Source organism: Symphodus melops (assembly GCF_947650265.1).
Source record: "Symphodus melops genome assembly, chromosome: 18".
Classification (NCBI taxonomy): Eukaryota; Metazoa; Chordata; class Actinopteri; order Labriformes; family Labridae; genus Symphodus; species Symphodus melops.
In genome coordinates, this window is record NC_136708.1 from 5,009,545 (window position 1) to 5,030,566 (window position 21,022).

The 21,022-nt window shown below is 40.0% G+C and overlaps 1 protein-coding gene across 1 annotated transcript; it reads right to left on the reverse strand.

Moving 5' to 3' along the window:
- Positions 1–420: 420 nt before the first annotated feature.
- Positions 421–10,823, reverse strand: tent5bb (terminal nucleotidyltransferase 5Bb). The gene is made up of 2 exons (XM_079367427.1): positions 10,230–10,823; positions 421–2,135 (listed from the first exon to the last, which is right to left on the reverse strand). The coding sequence occupies exons 1-2, from the start codon at positions 10,383–10,385 to the stop codon at positions 1,110–1,112; spliced, it is 1,182 nt and encodes a 393-aa protein (XP_079223553.1). The 5' UTR covers positions 10,386–10,823; the 3' UTR covers positions 421–1,109.
- Between the last annotated feature and the right edge of the window lie 10,199 nt (positions 10,824–21,022).

Here is a 21,022-nt window from a genome sequence, read left to right on the forward strand (position 1 = left end):
AAATACAAACTTAAGAAACAGTCCATCTTAATTTATGAAATAGATTGTTTTAGTTAAGAGATGCTGGGTAGGTTTCTTATCTCTTCTGTAAAGCAAAAGTTGTGTTATTGGATGAAGTGGATGTGGAAGTGGACTGCCATGACACCTGTCACTCATTTAAACAATGGAGTGAATTGAAGAGGACGCCACAGAGCTTGGGCTGTGAAGAATAAACTAGTTTAGAGATTTTTCGTTTTTCATGAAAACATGGGGTTCGGTTGCTACTCTTAGTTTAGCCAAAATGTAAAAATATCTGAAGCAAGTTGAAGAGTAACTTTCTCATCTACAATGTATAAAAAAGCTCTGCAAGCCCATTTTCACCAGCCGCCCCTGATCATACTTACTGGTAAAAAGTGTAAAGAAAGACCAATGTACCATGCATTCCTGTTTTCAACTTCTTTAATGATTTAAAACATGTATACCCTGACATTTGTGTACAGAAATGTACAATATCCTGGATGAAAAAGTTTCAAAAACAACTTTTACACAACAACTACGATAAAGGTGTTGGTTATTTCAGGCACTTGGAACCACATACAAACTTTGTTTATCATGCTACACAAGAAAGTACTTCTTTGGTCCTTTTTCCATCTCTCCTAGGCAGGTGAGCTGTAACCACAGACAGAACAAAAAAACTGTGTTCTGTTTTTTTTTTGTTTTTTGTTTTTTTCTTTCAATATTTTAGTTGCAACAAAAGTTATTTACATTTCGTATAAGACCCAAAACAAGCCTCCATCAGACAAGAAGCAGAAGTAGTAAAGTTCCTTTGTCAACCCTTCATGATTTTTCCATACATTGGCTATGAAAGGACAACAGAACAAAAAGTTGTAAATGTTTTGATGAGTTTTGGGAGTTTTTTTTACAGCAGTTTTAATCAAGATAACTTAGTGGAATGATTTCGATAAAAGATTTGGCATAAAAAGGTACACTGTTCCTTTTTGTCCACATTTGGGCCTCCATCCAAAAAAAGCCACATTGCTACAGAGGTACTGAGAATTCAAATGAGAGCTCAGCCTATGTCAATGTAAGGTCATAATTGAAAGCTCTCCAGACACCCTTAGAGTCAATGCTCAGCTGCAAGGCAGCCAAGTTTGATAAGTGTTCCTGCATGCAGTCATTGGTGACTGAACTTGTGCCACATAGTAATTGCTGAAGTTGACGTCTCTGACATAGGGAGCAGGCTGGTAGTAGCAGGTGATGTTGGCCAGCGCAGGGATAGCATTGTGTTCCGCCATGACACGCAATGCCAGAGCAGAAATAAGTGCCAGTGTCTGTCTGCGCTCGTGGCCCATCAGGCACACGGTGCTCTCGTCCACCACTCTCCTCAGCGTTATCAGGTACTCGTAGCGCTTGTGCTCCATGCCGGCAAAGTGGTTCTGCAGATACCCCTCCAGTTTTCTTTGTTGCTCGCCTATGTCGGGGAAGTCGATGAAGAATCGCGAGCACATGTAACGCTGCATCTGTTTTATCAGGACTTCGCAGGAAGGCTTGAAGCCTCGCACACGCAGGTGACAGTACTTGAGCAGCCCGCCCCCTCGGATCTCTTCTGGGCTGCGGGTGGCGATAGTCCTGGAGCGAAGATGACCCAGAGCTTCCTCAAAGTCTCCGTACATGCTCTCCCCCTGGACTGTAGGGTGGAAGGTCTCAGACATGGCCGTCTCTGAGCAGCGGTCGAAGAGCAGCAACGAGTCAAGAGTGATCTGGAAGGAGTCTACACTGAACTCAAACTGCCTCCTCAGGGAGTCCACAAACTTCAGTTCCACATTCTTGCCTGTGTTGTTTGACAGTGAGATGAGGCTCCAACGGTCTGTGTCATTGCAAACTTTCACCAGTTTCTGCACGTATGCTTCCTTGAGGGCCAGGGCTGTTATCCGTTCTCTGCACACCCCTTCAGGCAAGAAGTCCACCAGGCAGTCCAGGACCACGTCCTTCACCAGCCGGAAGGTTCTGTCATCAGTGAGGCTCAGGCCAAAGATCAAGTCCAGGTCTTTGTAGCCAAGGCCGTTGTCCTGGTTGAGCACATGGCTGGCCGCTGATCCGTTCAGCTTGACATCACGTACCACCACGCCTTGCTCCTCCAGTCGAGCCCTGACCACCTGAAAGACACACACAAAAGGGAGAGAGTGAGTGATGGGTATCTGCAAAACAGATAACAGAAAACGCAAGTTTGTACATGCAGCTCCTCCCTTCAAACTAATTCAAAATTAAAAAAAAGAACCTGAGGTGCTTCCATGTGAACATGATATAGCATGATTGAAAAATTCCATCTTAATGAAAGTACAGAAGCAGAACGTAAAATGAGACCTGAACTAATGTTATTTTATGATGTCAGTGAATACATTAACTTGATATTTGACTGACTTAGTCTGAGTGCAAGACAATGAAAGGAAAATACATTTGCATAAAACTTTGAAATAAGGGACTAAAATCACCTGATTAGCATGTATAAAACAAGCCTGTTAGGGCAATGCTCATATGACCTTTTTTACACGTCTGGATGTAAACAGAAGTAAATATATTCTTGGTTTGCCCCTTGGCATGAACGAATGAATGAATCTGTTTTTTGAATGGTTCAAATGCAAAGTTACCTATCTTAACTTGGACATTTTAAAGTAGAAAAACATCAATGAACCGAACCATTTCTGTACTAAAGCTTGGATGCAGAAACTGGCAAAGTCAGTGATGAATTCCTGAATCAGGCAAACTCAAACAGTTAGACGCTTTATTTAGCAGGAGTAGCATTTTATATGAGGAACACAGGCAATATCCTAAGAGACAAGCTGTGGAAAATGACTTGCAGGTGCTTGTCTGATGAAAAGGCCTCTAAAAATAAAAAGGACAGGTAAGCTGCGAGTTTTAAACTTTTGGCCTGTGATCATATTGAGAAAAGTTTTCTTTTTGCAGTCGTGTGAAAACTCTTAGGACTAAAAAATAAAAATAAAAGATTTATCAGGTTATTTGGACATCAACATGCTGCTCTGCTGCTGAGATGTTTGGGAAAACTGCTGAGATACAGACAGCTCTGATGTTTATGCTTCCTGTCTGTTGCATCACTTAAAGTAAGAAAGCAGCAAAACACGGCCGATTGAGAAGAAATCAAAACACAGCTGGTACGACGATTTGGCTCAGTGAGCGTTTTCTTACAGATAGTCAACAGTCAGTGTTCAAACATTTATTCAGGCACACATTCTCATTATGATCATTATTAGTGGCTGACGCTGATTTTCATGACGCTAGTTTATGCTTGATCAAATGGTTGCCTTCTTGCTAATTAAGGCAACAGCTTCATCAGGTGAAGTGCTGAGTGAAGACAAGAAAAAACACAAGATTAAAGGAAGTAAGATAAGAAGGGTATTTTCCATTATGCATTTTTCCCCCCTTTATTATGACTATCCCTGTTGTACTGTAACCTTATCTTGATCTTTTTTTGCAACCAACAATGCTCTTTCAGAGTGAAATGTCAAAGTAATAGTTCAGATGAGAGTTCCTGACGTCAAATTTAAGTCTTCAGTTTTTCTTATTGGCTTTATTTGCAAAGGAGATTTCATGTCTGACAAGTCATGCGTCTGTCATAAAGTAGGAAGAGTTTAGTGTGTTAAGCTAGCATGAAAAGTTAGTCTAGCTCTCTTAAAAAAAAATATATATATATATATACCAAACACTCCTTTACCTTTTTTTTTTGTCCTTTACTTTAACTCCTACAGAAATGTTCGAAGAGCACTATTTAGATCATAGATTTTTCATTGATCCCTGTGCTGTAAGAAGGGAAGTGATGCTAGCATTTTAGTTAGCTTGTACCATATCTTGCAGCATCTATGTTTCAAACAGAAAGGTTCATACAATTTGCAAAAAAAATGTTTTATATGACAGAAGAGGGGGAAAAAAGCTTATTTCAATGAATACTTACAAAGATAATATGTTTGAATACAAAAAGAATTAGACTTTTCTATCAGAAAAACTTTCAGGCAACCGAAAATATTCATATTTTAAAACAGATTTATTAAATGCAGGGTCCGATGCATAAGCAGGAAAATGCATTGTGGAGTGAACGTTCCCAAGTTTTCACAGGGGGAAGGACAACACATGGAGACAAGAGGATTTTTTAACTATCCAGCAAGGGAAACCCACAGCAGTATTTGCTCTGACCTCACACTTAAACAGTTGGTTCGAGTTAACAGCACGCCATAATCTGCCTGTCTGGAGGTCCCGAAAAGAGTATGTGAGAAAGCCCAGCTCTGCTGACCTCCCATCCCCCATCCTTCAACGCTCATAAAAAAGTTCATACATTTCTAACATGACGTGCCAACACCTGGTGAGTCGAGCGAAGGGAGACACTTCCGCCTAAAGACTTGTAAAAAAAAAAAAAGAGAGAGCCGCAAACACACCAGACTGTCTGGTGTTGTCAACGCCTTGGCGTCACAAAGCAGTCTCTTCACTTTCCTTCTCAAGTCTTGAACGTTTCCTTGACTATTTCATTTAAGCTGCGGCCTGAATGTGTTTTAATTATGGCAGTTTGAAATGACCCAGCCATTTACCAGCCCATAGTGCCTTGGACGCCTGTGAGAGCTGTGGGCAGTGAGTCAGAGGATCCCTCTGCCAATGGAACTGGCAACAGTGAATAAGGAGTTATGAGTCCCTGACCTTCACAAATTCATTCCAAAATTAACCCAGCCAGTCAGTCGTACAGTAGCGTGGCAGCCAGAGGAGAATTATGATGATTTTTCCTCGGTTTTGAAAATATGCCATGAGTTTCCTATGCACGGGTGGTCATGTCACCTGCATATTCAAACCAGACTGAGACACAGGCTTAAACGAGATGCCATCAACCCACTATAAAAGGACCTTTTTAGTGCCGGTATGGGTTTCAAGAAATTTGAAAACTTTACCTGATAGGACTCTTTCCAGGTAATTCAATCTGAGGACACGCAATGTTAGATAAAACTGGTGAGAGTCTGTGTGTAGAAAAGTACACTGACTGGATCTTTTGATGAAATACTAGAATGAAGTTTGTTTGCTACGTGCCCCAGAAATCAGCTCATGCTTCCATTAAATATAGTTACTTACATGTGATAGTCAACTGTTAAAATCTTAACAGATTTTGAAAATATGAAAGATACCCCACATGACGACATGAAATCACATTTGTAACAGTTTTGTTCCTAAAATGTGTGAAGTGCAACACAACAGCACACCACACACTAACTAGACATGGGAGTAAGTCACAAGTCACTGTGGTGAGAATCAAGCAAGTCAAGTCATACAAAATTCTGATTACCCCATTTTAAATAACATCACTTATAACATTTAAATAAGTGTAACTGTTTTTGAACTGTGTAGCTGCTTTGTTTGTTTCACTTTTATTGGATCTTCTCTTCTATGCTGTGAGCTCGACGTCACTGCAAATGAGGGAAACCTCAATATCTTTCCAGTTAAAATAAAATACAGATTTCATTTACCAGCAATAGTCCTGACTCTGGATTGTTGTCTTGGCTTCCGCCAGCTCGTTATCCAATAGGCAATCTTTTCATTTATGTGGAAAGTCTGAGTGTTTCCCACACAGACGATACAGGTACATTTATGCCTGGCTAAATAGCCCATATTTCAAAACCTTTTTTTAAATTTAGGTTTATTTATTGGTAAAATTGCTGGCTGCATGATAGAAAGAGAGCTATGTTACTCATTAAATTTCTTCAATAAGAGATTCTAGAATTTGCTATGGGACCATAAAAAGTGATTGAAAGTAAGTATTTTTTAGTACGCATGAGTGCTTGATGGTGTATTAAGAAAAAAAAAAACATTAACATTGAACAAAATCCAAATAGATATGTTCAGTTCTCCTGCAAACTAACTGCCAGATAAAAATCATTACAGACTCGTCTAAATTGAATGTTCTGAAGCCGTCTCCTCTGGGGAGCCTTGGGAGCATGTGGCGTCTTCATGTTGCTCCGGCTCAACAATAGACCAGTGAGGATTTGGTTTACAGTCTGGCGTGGACCGCCATGGAGTCAGGCAACTAGTCTTCACTTACCACAGTGATACGCTGTCAAGCCTGACCCATAAGCCCAGTGTTATTATGGGCACTAATCCACTCCCAGTCTTTGAGCACAACGGTGAAAAAAAAAAACGTGATGGGACCTATCTCAAACATCTACAGTAGACACAACAACTTCATGAACATATGATAGCCAGCACAGCGGGAACAAGATACAACCCTCTTAAAGGCCAACAAAAACCACAGAGGTCTCCATAGCTCCGCCCTCACACATAAACACACTCAACACATTACGACACACACGAGATATCTGTGTTGATCATCATGTGGTACGAAGCTTCTGTAAGGCTCTTTGGATGCAGTCTGCTGGGGGAACACGTATAGAGCAAATATTCAGTGGGTAGATGTCTGTCAACAGTGAATGAAAGGGAGAGGGGTGTCAGTAACAGTCAAAGTTTTCCTTCAGTGCTCCCGTGGCTCGCTCGCAACCAGACCACAAGCAGATGTTATTCAAATGTGGCCCTCAGACAAACCCACCATTGAGAGGGGCTCCCCTGACTCTAAGGGAGTGTGATCCACTGGTCACAATACCAAGTCGCTGGAATCCTCTCTGTCTCTCTCAGGTAGACAGCTCGGTCTGGTTCATCGGCTAAGAAATTATATTAAAAGTAACACGCTGGCGCATGAATCAGTATGCTTCAGCTTATTCTGCAGGAAGACCCCACATTACTGTCGACCAGTTTCCAAAACATATCCCAGTGGTTTAGATCTTTGAGCGTGTTTTTTCCTTTCTTACAGTCAGCCACTGGTTTCCATTAATGCCCAGATGGTATTAAAATCATCTAGCGGAGACTTCAAATATGCGTGACATATTCCATAAAAGGGAGCATGGCGCCTGCTTTAAAATTGTCAAAACACTGGCATCGCTGTAGGGAGATGCATTGCAGATTTTTTTTAATCAGTTTATAAATGCTATGTGTTTCCAGAGCTAGGCACAAAGCCTTTTTTAACAAGACATGTTAGCAAAGGTGCTAAACATCGTCTAAATAGGGAAATAAATATAATGTAATATAATTGACAACTGTTGTCACTGCTAAAACTAGTGTTTACAAGTTCAATCATGTGAACACCACTAATGCCTACACTGAAAACCTCTAGAAAGACTTTGACCCTCTCACATATCATCATATGGTGGTGAAATACTTCAATGGTGCATTCTTACTTGATCAAAACTCATGAAAACTTCCTGAAGTTTCTTAGGGTAAGAGGCGTATAATGTGACCAGCCAAAATTTTCACTCCGACTCCAAATGATTCCCTGCCAGCCCCCATGTAAATGTAACACTTGGCTTTAGGGTGAGCCGATGTGAGCACACAGCAGGAAAACTCTACTTGATCGAGCGGAAGGAGATGGTGACGTTACAACAGACTGTATGCACGCAGTCTGTGCGATCTCCATGCACGAAACCGCTTCATTATGTTTCCTTTTTGTTCTTAACTTGATATCAACAGCAGAAACACTATCCCATCCCACTAATTGGGAAAAGACTTACCAAGGACAGTTTGGAGTTTAGTGACCCCAAAAGACTTAAAATTTGAAATGATAGTCACAATTTAACTGAATTAAAACTCTTGCCAAGGAATTCGACATTGGACATTTGAAAAGTCGTTCAGTGAAAGAATGACCCAACTTTAAGCCACTGAGCCAGGTGGCACTACACCTTATAGCCAGGTTCGGATTTAGGATCCTGCCTTTAAAGGGGGGGAGGGGTTGACTATCCTTGTCCCTCTTCCTGCATCTTTCTCTATCCCACTTTTGAAGCCCAACACAGCCTCTGCAGATGGCCGTTCATCATGAGTCTTGCTCGAAGTTTCTGTCTCTCAAATGAAGTTTTTCCTTGTCACTGCAACGTTACTAAATGCTGCTTAGTGCTCATGCTGGATTAATGTCAGGTCTTTGGAGATAATCTAACCAGTAAGGTATTTTGCCTGCTCTTATACACAAACATGAAGATTGATGCGTGCACAATCTTGATGTTTTCTATACAAAAGCCAGAACATTTTATTTTCTCAATTTTCCACGAAAACAAGTAATTTCCGGTTGTTTTATCTGGATTTCGACGTCTTATCTCATAACAAAGCTTGTTTTCTTCAGATAATGGGAAATGTCTCTGTTAATCGAGAAAACAAAAACAATAGGTTTATCAACTGCGATCTTCCACTAATGAGGCATGTTAAGCCTGTTTCTATGTTTGTTTGGGCGGTTTTGCAGCTCTGCAGATACGAGATCAATAAGTCAACAATTGCAATAGAAAGTAACTGTAGATCACACATCATCCCGAGAAAAGAGAGAAAATATCATGTATATGGATGCATGTCAGCTCAGGGCTTCAGTGCTTTATGTAAACGTCATGAGATAACTTTTGATGTGATTCAGCATCATACTTAAGTTTTATCCTATTCTTGCACTTGTATTGTGAACTTCACCGACCTTCTAAAAGGTAAGGACCTCCAGACTGTATAAAAAACAGCAGGATTACTCAGATGTTTATCTTTGTGCTTGGGGTAATGCCTATTTCAACATGTTAACATGTAAGCACCTACGTACACTGAACACAGAGATAACTTTGGTGCCTCTCGTCTGATTTAGGGTAAGCTGTGGTATAACTTTCCAAAAGCCAGTCTTTAAATTTTCTAAAGAACACATGTGGTGAGTGGAAAGAAAGATGTTTGGGGTCTCTGTTGCCCACAGGTCTGTGTAATGAAGGGAAAGCATTAGTGAGGAAGTTCGGCAGATGGTTTGCGGGGCCTCCTGGATTATAGAGGCCCTTAAAATGCTGTGTATGTGTGAGGGTCTTTCTTCCACACAGGATCACAGAAATGAATGACTCAAGTAAAATATGAGCCTGGATTAGAGGGAAATTGCAACCCATGCAATATAAGACCTGTATGTTTCCTCATACATAAACTGTGAGTCATTACCTCTTGGACATATTTATAAGAAGTTTGAAAAAGGAGTAGAAGTGTGAGTGAGTGAGTGAGCGAGCGAGTGAGTGAGAGGAAAACATCGTAGTGTTAGATCATACCTGAGGTCAAGAGTGACAGTGACCAAATTAGGCCTGCACGATATGAGACAAATATGCAATGTAAATTTAATTTTAAATAACGAGACGAATTGTGATAAATAAATACAAAATTTAGAGTGATAATGAGCAAATCTCACATTTCCCGTTTTATATCTAATCTGCTTGATGTTTTACAGAACATTGTGTTTGCACTGAGTCCCTTCTCAATCCAATAGAAATTAAAAGTCCTACTTTGTTCTCCACTAAATTGGTACTATTTAATCTAAGAGCAGTGGATAGCTAACTCTAGCATCATCTGACTGCATCCAAATGTTGTAAAATCACAGCCATTATACACAGGCAACTGTTGTGGGTTTTTTTGTTTTTGTTTTTTTTAATTTTATTTATTGTGATAAAGACTTTTGTGATGTGTTGTCGGGAAAGCTAGACAACTATAGCAAACTAACAAAAGAGAGAGAGGTAAGGGTTAATATACTGAAGTTATGTTGATCCAGGCTGTTGGAGCAACAAGTGTGTAAACTTGACTTTTGGAACATCTTGTGAAAAGCGTTGACTTAAGTGTGTTGAATTAAATGGGCCAAGAGGAAAGCTTTTCTTTAAGTAGAAGAAGAAGAAAAGAAATCTTGGCATAGTGTCCAGTTCCGCAAAAACATATTGACAGTGTGATTTAAGATTAAAATGTGCAAATGTGTGAATGACTATCTACTTCATGATCAGTACTTGATTCGCTTGACTTTCAGTGTGATGCTGTTACTCCACCTGGTGAGAAACACTGACACAGTTTCAGTTTCTTGTCCTTTTTGTGGCACGATGAACAACTTGGAATAAACCAAGTGTGATTAGTCTATGGTTGGTACAGCTGTTTTTTTATAGAGTAGAGAATAGAGTAAACTGAATTTATCTTGGCCGGAGAAAAAATCCACGAATAAAAGATTTGCCAGCTTTAAAAAAAAGAATATAAACTCGATAAAACTACTAAAGCGACAATAACTGTAACATTTCTACCTTTGATTAAATGTATTTTCCCTCCTTCGTTTCCAGTGTCATGTGCACTCCTGAGTATATCATGTTATTATGGGGATGGTTAATAACGATCAAAGAGCGTGATCTCACCTGGACGATCTGCCGGGGCTGCACGGACAGTGTGGGGAAGTTTCCTCGGCCGTGGATCGGGACGCTCTCACCCAGGATGGAGTCCAAACGCTGCACCTGATCCCAAGACAGCACGCTGACCCGCCGACTCTGCTCCGAGGTGTCACCGGAGGACATGACGACCGGACTCAACGAAGATGTCCAATGAAGGCAAAGAAGACTTGCTTTAGCGCTGCGATCCTCCAGAAGATGAAGATGATGAAGACTGTGGTGTCAGGATGAGTGTGAATGAAGGGAGAATGGGGGAGAAAACAAAAAGCAAACAGCGCGTCTCTCAGTCTCCTCGTCAGGAAAAAGTTTCAAAAACCTCCAAAATGCAACAAAGTGATGTTAAAGTTTTGTAGGAAATCTGTCATCTCCAACGTAGAAATGTCTGATCCTGCTCTGCCTCTATGCCCTGTCTGTCTGCACGCACTCTGTCTTCAGATTAAAGTCGCCTCCGGACTCTCACCGGTTTTTTTACCGAGCTGGGATTAAATGCAGCCTCCCTATTGGCTGGAGAGAGATTTATGAACGCTCCGACAGAGGACTACAATCGTCATACACATTTTTCTAAAACGAACACACCTCCTTCCAGTGCGTCAGATGACAGGTTCAAGGACTGTAGGAAATGTGGTAATTACTAGTTAGGGGCATTTTTAAGGATTTGGGAGTCCAATATTGTGTCCAAGTTGCATACCAGAAGTGCTGTATGAGTATGATGTCTGTGATTTATTGACGTGTGTTAAAGCAGGCTACATTGATTTAGGCTTGCAGGAGGCTGCTGTGTTTATTTACAGAAACAAACATGAGCCAGATTCAAAACAAATGATGTACTTTTAACATGTCCTGTTTTTCTTTACAGTTCGTCTGCATTCTACTTTAACACTACTGAAAAAGTCTCAGTAAAACTTTTGTACCATTTTTACACTTTTCACTTCATTTTTTCTTTGTTGTTGTTGTTTGTTTGATTTTTGTTGTTGTCTTTTAGGGGGTGTCCCAACTATCCTGTTGTGTCTTTAAGAAAAAGTGAAAGACCCAGATTTTTCATGAACACCTATTTCAATCAGGAGAGACAAGTGATTTTAAGAATGAATTTATTACAGTGAAAGAGTGATTGACAAAATGAGATTTGACAGAAACGTTTTTGGCGCTTGGACTCTATGGAGTCCATGCTATTGGTGGTGGAGGACTGATGATTTGATGAGACCGAGTGGGAGAAGAATTGATGGGAGTTGACTCTGCTTCTGAAGATGGCGGTGATGGGGAGGTGGAGCGGCGCACGAAGCCAGCTTGAAAGAACTAGGGAAGAAAAAGGATCATGTTTGAAAGGAGAGCTGAACGATGATAGGCTGGAAACGAGGGAGGAACGCTGCGCCATTGGTTAGATGAGGTCCGGTGACAGAACAGCTGATTAACCCACGGATGGCCCAAACTGACAGCTCGAGAATGTCAGTGGAAATGAGATAGCGTGAAAAAAGTGTGACTGAGAAACCTGATTGTGGATCACTTAAAGTCTTCCTTACTGAACTTTCGCTAAGCTTCATATCACATGTTGATGATGATGATGATGATGATGGCTTTGATACTGACTGGATTTCTTAAGGACAGCTGTCATTGTTGTTGTTGTTGATGACAATATGTTATCTTGAAAATGTTTTTAAAAGTGCTCTGTTTACTTCCTGTCAGCACATCTGGTCACTTCCTGTCAGCACCTGTGTGTCTGATCAGACTCAAAGCTTTGTTTACAGACGTTGTTTCATCCTCTCTAAATCTAGATGTTCTTACTCTGATATGTTTCCCTTTTATTTCAATCATTTGCTGAATGAATTGTAGTATTGTTCAAAAACACCCCATGAAAACTGTCAAGGTAAAACAAAATCAAGTTTAATTATTCTGCAGAGAGGGTTTTGAAGTTAATGAGATTACAACAAGAAACAGCTAAAAAAAGAGATGTTTTTTCAAAAAAAAAAGAAAGTGTACAGATTCTGGGGTTTATGTTTATCACTCCAAACACAAACTGTCCTCTAAGGAAAATGTGCTCCCTGTAACTGTTTGAAGATGGATATTTGCTCCAGAAAATATAGCATAGAATTGTTTCACTTTTCCAACTTTCACATTTCACGACCAAATCACAAATTCAGTTCATGTCCATTGCATGTTCAGAGTGTAAACACCTAATTTCCCCCAGTAAAGAGTTCTCCTCTCAAATCTTCATATTGCACCTTTTAATGAAGATTTTAACATTTAATTAAATTATCAGCTTCTCTGATTCTCCTGCACTGACTGACTGTGTCTTTCTGGCCTGATTTGATGGAATTGCCAAAACGAACCAAACTAAACAGCAGAAGTTCTAACTTGTATAAAATAACATATCTTCATACATACAAAACAGAACACCAGCAAACACCTCGAACACGTAATTAATGTTGTGCAACCTGTTGGGTCATAGTTCGGCACCAAAACTTGTTAAAGACCAAGAAAAGATTGTGGTTTGTGATAGAATGTGTGTGACAACATTAGTAATGTTCAATGAAAGACTTTAACATTATATAAGAGATGTTTTGTAAGGATATTATGCAAGAACTTTTAAAAGCGTCATTGGGTGTGACATGGGAGTGGAGCTACGTTATCTATGACGTCTGTTTGCAGCAGGTCACGTGACTTGACTTTTCAGAATCAGGATCAGTGTTGATGACAGGGTGTGTTTACACAAACAAGGAGTTCAGTTAGGTTAACATTTCATTCTTTTAAGCAGTATAATGTCGAGGAATAGCTTCATTTTATTTTTTTTAGCTTTCAAAGACTTTAAATGTCCTTTTATCTTTTTTTACAATACAGATGTATGTACAGTGGCCGAGACACATACTGAAATATATTCACATTTGCAAAACCCTTGTGTGAGTACAATCCACCAAATCCCTCAGGTTAAGGCTTTGAGAGTTTTCCAGTTCAATCCAATCAAGTTAAAACTCATTTTTCAGACTCATACTGGCCAAATATATTCTTTCCATAAAGGGTTTGGAGTTGTCATGTTTTTACACAGTAGTTTAAGGCTCTCTCTTTTGACAATTTAATCATTTTACTCCATAAATTGAAACATCCTGGTTTTAATAGAATTCTAAAAGAATATATTTTCTCTGCTTTTCTAACAAACTATCTGTTATAGTAAATAACTTCCGTAAATTAAAGGGTAATGAAGCACATTTTACTTCAAACATGAAGAATTTTTTTTTTTAAATTGAGTGTGATGTTCAAGTTTCATCCACTGTGATCTCAGAAATAATTTATTGATGTGTTCTCTTGGACTCACTATCAGCAGGTTTGTAATTTCAGAGTTTTGCAAAAGCCAGGTAGCTCTTAGTCTTCAAACGGCTCTGAGTACAACCTGTAAACCCCAATCAGCTGATCTGAGGCGGCGCCCTGGGTTTATAGTGGGTAATAAGGTTTATAATACATCTCGGGGTCTTGACTTTCATAGAGTTTTAGAAAGTTAATAATAAATCATGCACATCTACCTAATGGGTCGGGGAATGAGGAATATCTGTACAAAATGTAAGGTTACTCTAACAGGTGTCATCCAAACAACAAGCAGAGAAACGTAGTGATTTCTGTCACCGTGCCTCATGGAATCCTCTGTCAGTCATCAGCTCAACATTATATCCAGACCTGTCCCTGACGTCTGTTTTCACAGAACCTGAATGTCATATTTCACTGATTTGGAGTGTTAAGTAAGTAAGCACTAGTAAAAAGCTCTTCATCATTTATCTTCTTTAAATCCTCCAAAACACATTGAGGGAGAACCCTCATTTGCAATGGTGCATGAGAGTTCATGCATCCACATCTCGCTCTTTTTATATTTTGCATTTCATATGCCAAAAAGGTGGCCAATTAATTTCATCTTCTGAAGGTGTATAACTCAATCACAAGGGAATTGGCATTCTTAGGCCTAATTACAGTTGTATTTGGTTAGGCCAACAGGTCTCGTGTTAACCTCGTAAGAAAAAAGAAATCAATGTTATTTTAGCTGTAACAGATGGCATTATTAAATTCAACAGGTACTGTTTCGTACGATGGAGACTCCTTTCTTTCTAGGTATGTGGCTGATCTATAGACCAGTTTTACAAAGATTTCAGAACAGTCCAGATCAGATTTGAATGACAGTGAGAAACATTCTTATGTCAGGCTGATTATGCTTTGTCATTATGACACGTCAGAGTGAAATTTACATAAGAGTTGTTTCTCTCTCTCTGATGTAAGTACTGAAGAGGGCAGGAAGCGGAAAAGTCCCTCAAGAGCCGGAACAAAACGAGTTAGTTTCGCATTTTTTCATGAATGTTTTGAGTACACATACACCATTCATCTGTCACTTTTGATTTGATGGTGTTTCTCCTGAGGTAGACACAAACGCACACACAGAATTGCTCACCCCATATCAGCAGACATGTTCCTTCACTGCAAATTACCCTTTAGCCTCGTTCATTGTCAAATTTCAAGGTGCATTCTCATAGGGTGAGAGACCAAAATAACTCCGGATGACAATCAGAATGTCTGTTTTTTAGATGTATTATTCCGTCATCATTAGCCTTACTAGCAAAATAACCTGAAAGCACAAATGTTGTTTCTGTATTGTTGTTTTTTCTTTTGTTCAGCAAATTTCAAACTGGGTCTGTCTCATGTTTTGTCATATGCATGATTGAATTCTTTTCTTTTCTTACTTCACATCCCATGCTTGTAAATTCCTTAGTTCTTGTTTTCTTTCTCTTCCAAAATGAAATATCGTATTTTAAAGGAGCAGATATCAATCTGTGTTGTCTTCCAAATGGATTCATTGATTAACAACAAGAAAGGAGACAATGTCTGTGTCAAACAAATAATAGTTTTTGTGCTTGTGATGTTAAACCGCTGAAAACACCAATCTGTGTTGTTTGTTTTTTTTAAGAAAAAAATGGTTCTGTTTGCACAGAAATGTCCATCAGTGAACACAAGACTTACATGTTGCACTTACTGTACATGTGAAGTTTATAAATCAAACACAGTGTGCTCTGCAGAGAGGTTTGACCACATCTTACACCTGACAGTGAATAAAAATGAGAAGGAAATGGCTGTCTGTGACCGTGCTTCTGTAGAGATGCATGTCCTCTCACTTGTTTTTGTTCCACTCTTTATTTTGCAATCTAACAACAATAGCACCTGCATGCCTAAGGAGGCTCTCACCTCACTGTTATGTAAGTGTCCAGGGTCAGCTCGGCTGATTATACATAATCTCACACCAACAAAGTAAAAAGTGAAACATTTTTTGAAAGTTTCAAAGCTTACATTAATATTAGTTCAGAGAGAATTCATTTTCTGTCAGAGAATAGATTTTAAAATCCTGCTGCTGGTTTAAAAAGAGTGACCTCCTGATTAACTTTGAACCGTCCAGACCGCTCAGGTCGTCTGGTACAGGTCTGCTGTCTGTCCTCACAGTCAGAACCAGGTTAAAGACACACCTGTTTACAGCTGCCTTTATCTTTACATATTTTAAGATTCAGTAATTTCAGTGAAGCTTTTTCTTTTTTCTGTCATGATGATGTTGATGTCTTGTGTGAAGCACGTTGAATTTGCTTGTCGTTGAAATGTGCTGTATAAATTAACTTTCCTTTCCTTTCCAACTCCCATTGCAAAATGTCCACATTTTGAGCCACTGCTGTGGTTTAAAGTTTGTCAGCCCTGGGTGTCTCCCTGCTGGCATGGGGCCCTGAGCAGGTAGCCTTTCTGAATTGAATACACAGTATACTGTAGGCCAGCTTTAACATATTTTAGGATCCAAATGACTGTCAGTAAAAAATGTACAGAATGCTGACTACTTCAGGTTGCAAACCTGAAACAGCCTGTAAATGCTGCAAACTGGCAAAGACTGAAAGTTTGTTTTATAACATATGTACACATTTACATTTCCTTATTCACATGTACCTCATATCAGGAAACTAAGGATGCAGGACATGACATGGGAAGGCTGACATATCAACAGAGTCCAATGACAGTTTCGTTTCTTCTCCAGTGCTTGTATACTGGGACAATGACAGTGGGTGTAAGGAAAAACATACTCAGCTCCCTGGTAGCGTACAACAACAGGGTGCTGAATCCTGCATATATGTCCCAAACAATAAGGTAACAAGGTAAACAACTGTACTTTTCATAGCCACACAGAAGTTTCAAGCAGATGCTGGTCTTCGGCAGTCATCAGCAGTCAATTTTCACAATGATACACAGGTTTGACTACAGTGCTGCCATTCCAACTTCAATTCAATCCAGATGTATTCATAAAGCAATATTAAGTAAATGTTATGCTGCACAATTCCAAATAAAAACCATTAAAACACAGTAAACATGAAGACCACCAAGATCATGCAGAGCATAAAAGCCAAGAAATTAAAAAGCATCTTCAGGTTTAATTAAAAAACACTGGGAGGGGGCAAAGCACTTCAATTTAGATGGAATTCATTTGAACTGATAATATGTCACAGGATTTAAAATCAAATCAACTGTGGCATCCACATAGCTCTCAATTTCAAAGCCTCCGACGCACAATCTCCAAAACCGACATAACTACACCTACACATTTAAATCCTTTCTGCTCTCAGACACATTAAACAGCCGTTTAATAAAGAGGTTTCATTCTAAAGTATCTATTTTCAGTGAAAACTACGAACATGTCATTTTTCCTCTGGACAAATTACTAATGTTTTTACTTAAAAAGGAACCAAAATGCAGCTTTTAAAACCTGCATGGCATCTACAACAGAGCTGCCTCATATAAATATCAAATAAAAGGTTCCCAGTTTAGAAAATAAAGTAACTGCTTCGACTTAATAGGTGTGCTTTTTTAACAGAGGAGTGGAGAAAAGTTGATGAGAAAACCAAATGGCCATCACGCTCCATTACCGTGTTTAACCATGTGTTTTTATAGGCTGGTTAACATGTCAGAAATCCTACCACAGCCATGCATTACATCGTCTGTTCTTCCATTATTTTGATATGAGTAAGACATTCTTTTTGTGTTACAAGAGGGGAAAAGAGCTCAAAACACAAACTGCTAACCAAGTACAGGTTTTTATGTTTAATCTTTAGATCAAATGAACTATGAACGCCATTCATCTTCATTACAAAAGGACTCACATGCCATTTGCTGCACCTTCATGGTGTTTGGCCTGCTGCCTTGACACTTTTGTCATTTACACAAAGACATTTGTCACACAACAATGTGTTTGAGCCTTTAAGCTGATGGTGCTTCTTGTTTTCGTAAGGTGTCATGCAGTCACAATGTGCTTGGAGGTGTGACCCATCAGTAAAACTGTGGAGTGAAAGATCAAAATAACTGCCCTGTTAAAGTACAATAATGTGTCTGGCGAACAGTCCTGTGTCAGTTTACAACCATCAGGGTTTTCCACAGACTTGGCAGTGTTCCAGTGGCTGAGATCAGGGAAAGGAGAAATGTTTGTCATTTTGGGAAATATTCACACAAAAAAAGACCTTCAGTGAAAACTAATGTGTGTGAAGACCAACTTTTAACAGCTGAAAACTCAAATTCAGAGAAGGTCCCAGTGGTCTTGAGCTGTGCCCAAACTTTAATCGGTTTAACCTTTAAGTCCAAATTGACTTTTGTGCCAAAATGAAGAAAGCAGTTGCGTGTAGAAATAGGCTATTCAAAGATGTGGCAGCCTGTGGTGGCCATAACTCTTGAATCTGGCTGGATTTTTGGAAATCTGAATAAGTACTTATCACCACATGATAAAGATGATGTTTTCCCATTAACTGGCAATAGAAAGCGGTCCAAGATGAGGGGGGAAAATTCGGAACAAAGTTTGAGTTACCATTTGTGCCCTAATAACTGATCCAGTTTTCACCTTTAACAGCTGATTGGGGGGGGGGGGGTTTAATCAAAATGAGGAATAAATGAGGAACTTGGCATAGGTTGTTATGGTCCTAAGCGAATATGTGTGTGTACAAATGGGTCGATAAAAGATGTAGCAGCCTGCAGAATATGTAGGTAGTAACGGTAAGGCCTTGTCCACCTATAGGTGGATATTTAAAACATTGCTTTGTCCACATGCGCTAAGTTCTCAAAAACATCTTTGATCACAAACACAAAAGAAACTTTTACAGCTGTCATGAGCATGCATCGAACCGTGTTGGCCCTCAACCACTCAGCCTCCACCAGCTGCGTCGTTCGCCTGCATATAATCCCAGACGTTATTTTGTGAAGCGTTTCAAGGTAGCACTTGTTACGAATTGGCGCTGTATAAATAATGGTTTGTTGATTGATTAAAGTCAAAGACGATGTCCATGACATGCTTACATTTTCTCGTGACTGCTCTGCAATGACCACTTCATTTACAAAACAGTCCATGCTGACGTCGCTGTGTGTCAACGTAGTGAGAGAGTCACTTCATATGCATGTGTAAGGATGTAAAAAGTCCAGTTAGCGACATTAAGAGCAGCACTAGGTGGCTACATCTGCTTTCGCACTAATCTCATGTAAACACAAGTGACAGTGTCACACAATGATGTGGTTGTACAATAATTTAAAGATGTGGCAGTCTGAGGTGCCCATTAATTTCTGAGGTGCCCATTCTCTTAATTATTATTTTTTTGTACATGAACTGTTCATGGGGGAAAATGGCATAGCTGGGGACAAATGAGGAACTAACCATTAGTGTGGAGAATGGCAAAGTAGCCTAGGGATCAAATGAGGAATAGCTGAGGAACTTGATGCAAGTCATTTTGGCTGTGAGCAACAGTTGTGTGTACAAATGGGCCAGTATGTTATTTAAAATCATAGTGATAGTTTATTTATATAGAACTGTTTAATTAATGGTAACAGGCTTCTTCGCAGCAGAAACAACACTGAACAGACATTACAAAGAAACAGACTCATAATTAATACAAAGTCCAGAGGGAAACCAGAGTCATTGGAAAAGGATCAAAACAGAGAGTTTGTTTTACTTGGAAGTCACGCCACATGATCAGTACAGACCAAAACATGTTTTATTAGGTGTAATGGCCATAAAAACTAATGAACGCTTCATTAGGGCCGAAGCCTTTTTCTCTACTGCGTCAAACAACCGACAGCTCTGGTTAGAGCTCTAGCAGCTCGGGCTCTACCTTGGTGTTGACGTAAAGATGCTGGAGGCAGATCCGTGCACACCTGCCTGGGCACTTTGAAGCAACAGAAGCTTCGCCGTTCTGCGCCGTCTCCTGGGGGATACTACGTGACTTGTGTCAGGATTTCCACCCCATTCATAAAATGCCTCCTGGGATTTGATATTGAATCCACCTGTTTACTGTGGATTATTGCTACTTCCAAGCCACTGGTTTTGTAAACCCCCTATTAGATTACGGCTCCATTCAGATTGGATTAGTTTTATAGAGGCAGGTGGAGTCTTATAATTATTGCTGTAGTACCCCCTGGCTACTCTAATGTTCTCTCTGATTTTTACTGGCCTCTAAAGCCACTGCTATCACATGTTCTTTATCTGATACACAATGCTGTGAATGAATGCTGTAAGACTCATATTGGCCTATTTTAGGACATACTGTCCTTATTCATCCCACACTGAGCACAAAGTTTTTGTCTTGCTGCCTAAAAGAAATCAGGGATCAAGTTGATCCTCGCCAGTGCTCGTAGTCACTTAGCCTCCTAAGAATGAAGAGTTGCTCCTGTTGACAATTCTAATATAAAATTCAATGAATTTCACCTCAATGTTCAAACTAGATCACAGAGTTATTTTCGGGTTTGCATGTTTTAGCCCTTGAGAGCTCCTGAGGTGTAAAATCGTTAGGAGTAGGGAGGAGGACTTCTAACAGGCTTAAGAGTTTCTCAAACTGAGAAAATAGAGAAATGTTCCTCAGACACTACATGAAGAGTATTTATAACTCATTTTGCTGAACAGACAAATGATTGGTGCAGACATTTCAATCCATCTCTGACTTTTTTCAGTACAAAGTGGGACGCATGCGTTTCTCTTCATGCGGTCAGCTCCACAGGTGTATCCAATCACTAATTAAGACTCCTCACCTGATGATGTAACGACCAGCAGGTGAAGAAGCTGCTGCACATGAGAGTGTGTGATTTCGAACATCTTCAAAGCACGTCTTACAAATTATCTCACATAGATGCTCATTTCATAATTACACTAGATTGTCTGATTCTACGTTTGACTTTTGTTCTAAATTTTTAGATTAACCAAGAAAGAGTCACGGGTACAGGGAGGAGGACCCAAGTGCAGATAAATAAGATTTATTTTAACTAAAAAAAGGCAAAACAAAAACTTACTTAATAAATCCAAAACGAGGAACAGAACGCATCCAAAAAACAAAATCCACAAGGAGCAAGGAGACAAACCATGACCAAAGACACTGACAAACTGCACCAACAAAAGACATAAGACAATGAACCAACAGAGGAAAAACACACCGGACCTTCAGGCATTCGGCCTGAAAGCAGTTCTGGAGGACGGCCCGGGGACAGGAAGCAGACAGCGCTCTGCCAAAGCTGGTGGCAGACGGCGCTCTGCAGGAACGGGAACAGGAGGCAGAGACTTTAGCTGAGGCTCAGGTGTGCACAAGGGCAGAGTTACTGGGGAGCTGGGCAACCGGGAGCCACGGCGGCCACCTCTCCTTTTGGGGCCTCCACGGTTCCCAGGGAAAATGGCCAGGCGGGTGCCAGTCCATGGAGACGGCTCAGAAGTAGCAGTGCTCCGGGCCAAACAAAAAATATTTTGAAAATAAAGA